The sequence below is a fragment of the Meles meles genome, chromosome 20 (genome assembly GCF_922984935.1).
Source record: "Meles meles chromosome 20, mMelMel3.1 paternal haplotype, whole genome shotgun sequence".
Classification (NCBI taxonomy): Eukaryota; Metazoa; Chordata; class Mammalia; order Carnivora; family Mustelidae; genus Meles; species Meles meles.
The window spans coordinates 6,433,229-6,434,917 of record NC_060085.1 but is presented as its reverse complement, the minus strand read 5'-3'; the positions used below and the strand labels follow the sequence as shown (position 1 = coordinate 6,434,917).

At 46.4% G+C, this 1,689-nt stretch overlaps 1 protein-coding gene across 1 annotated transcript; it reads right to left on the bottom strand.

Moving 5' to 3' along the window:
* Nucleotides 1-211: 211 nt before the first annotated feature.
* On the bottom strand, nucleotides 212-1,150 carry LOC123932887 (olfactory receptor 7G2-like). The gene has a single exon (XM_045991589.1). It carries the CDS (start codon nucleotides 1,127-1,129, stop codon nucleotides 212-214), a length of 918 nt encoding a protein of 305 aa, XP_045847545.1. The 5' UTR covers nucleotides 1,130-1,150.
* Nucleotides 1,151-1,689: the final 539 nt, after the last annotated feature.

Below are 1,689 nucleotides of genomic sequence, written 5' to 3'. Positions count from 1 at the left end.
CATGATCTCAGGGTCCTGCGATCGAGCCCCGCATCAGGCTCTCTGCTCTGCAGGGAGCCTGCTTCCTCCTCTCTCTCTGCCTGCCTCTCTGCCTACTTGTGAAAACTTGCTGAGGGAAGGGTCAGACAATCTGACTCACCCAGTATTCCTGTACTTTGACTCATTCTAGAAGCCCAGGAGCAAGGCAGATGACAAACTAACAAGATGTTTCTCAGATGAGTTTCTTCAAGGCTCCCTTCATGTTCTTGTTCCTCAGGCTGTAGATAAAGGGGTTCAACATTGGAGGGACCATGGTGTACATCACAGAGGCACTTGCAGTATCCCTGGAAGAATGAGTAACTGGAGAACTAATGTACACCCCAAAAGCTGTCCCATAGAACAAAGAAACAACTGAGAGATGAGAGCCACAGGTAGAAAAGGCTTTGTATTTCCCTCCAGCTGATAACATTCTTCGAGTGGAAGAGACAATTTGAATGTAAGAGAAAATAATCCCAAGGAGAGGAACACCACTCAATATTCCAGCTACTAAATACACCATGATATTATTGATGAGGGTATCAGAACAGGCGAGTTTGATGACCTGAGCAAGTTCACAGAAGAAGTGGGGAATTTCCAGGTCTGTGCAGAAGGAGAGTCGTAGCACCATCAGACTGTGGAGTAGGGCATCTGCAATGCTAATGCTCAGGGAGAGTAGAATCAACAGGCCACAGAGGTAGGGGTTCATGATGACTGTGTACCTCAGTGGATGGCAGATGGCCACATAGCGGTCATAAGCCATTGCTGCAAGGAGGAAGTTTTCCAAGCATGCAAAAAAGAGGACAAAACCAACCTGGGTGAGGCAGCCTGTGTAACTGATGGATTTGCTCTGTCTTTGGATGTTCACCAGCATCTTGGGAATGGTGGTGGTGCTGAAGCAGATGTCAGTGAAGGCCAGGTGGGAGAGGAAGAAGTACATGGGCGTGTGGAGGTGGGAGTCAGAGCTGATAGCCAGGATGATAAGCAGGTTTCCAAGCACAGTGACCAGGTATATGGTCAGGAACAGTCCAAATAGAAGGGGCTGCCATTCTGGATCTTCTGAGAGACCCAGAAGGAGGAATTCTGCTACACCTGTTTGGTTTTCTGGCCCCATGTTCTTGATGAGACTGATGGAAATAACACAGAAGAGAGGATACATAACAGATGTACAAGGATTCCTTGTATATATACAAGGATCAGCCATCAGAAAGGATGAACACCCAACTTCTTTTTTTTTAATTTATTTTTTTATTTTCAGCATAACAGTACTCATTGTTTTTGCACCACACCCAGTGCTCCATGCAATACGTGCCCTATTACCCTCCACCTGGTTCCCCAGCCTCCCACCCCCCGCCCCTTCAGAACCCTCAGGTTGTTTTCCAGAGTCCATAGTCTCTCATGGTTCATCTCCCCTTCCAATTTCCCACAACTCCCTTCTCTCCATCTCCCCATGTCCTCCATGTTATTTGTTATGCTCTACAAATAAGTGAAACCATATGATACTTGACTCTCTCTGCTTGACTTATTTCGCTCAGCATAATCTCTTCCAGTCCCATCCATGTTGCTACAAAAGTTGGGTATTCATCCTTTCTGATGGAGGCATAATACTCCATCGTGTATATGGACCACATCTTCCTTATCCATTCGTTTGTTGAAGGGCATCTTGGTTCTTTC

Excerpts from the sequence above, each read along its gene's own strand:
- LOC123932887 (XM_045991589.1), bottom strand. The coding sequence starts at position 1,129 with ATGGGGCCAGAAAACCAAACAGGTGTAGCAGAATTCCTCCTTCTGGGT.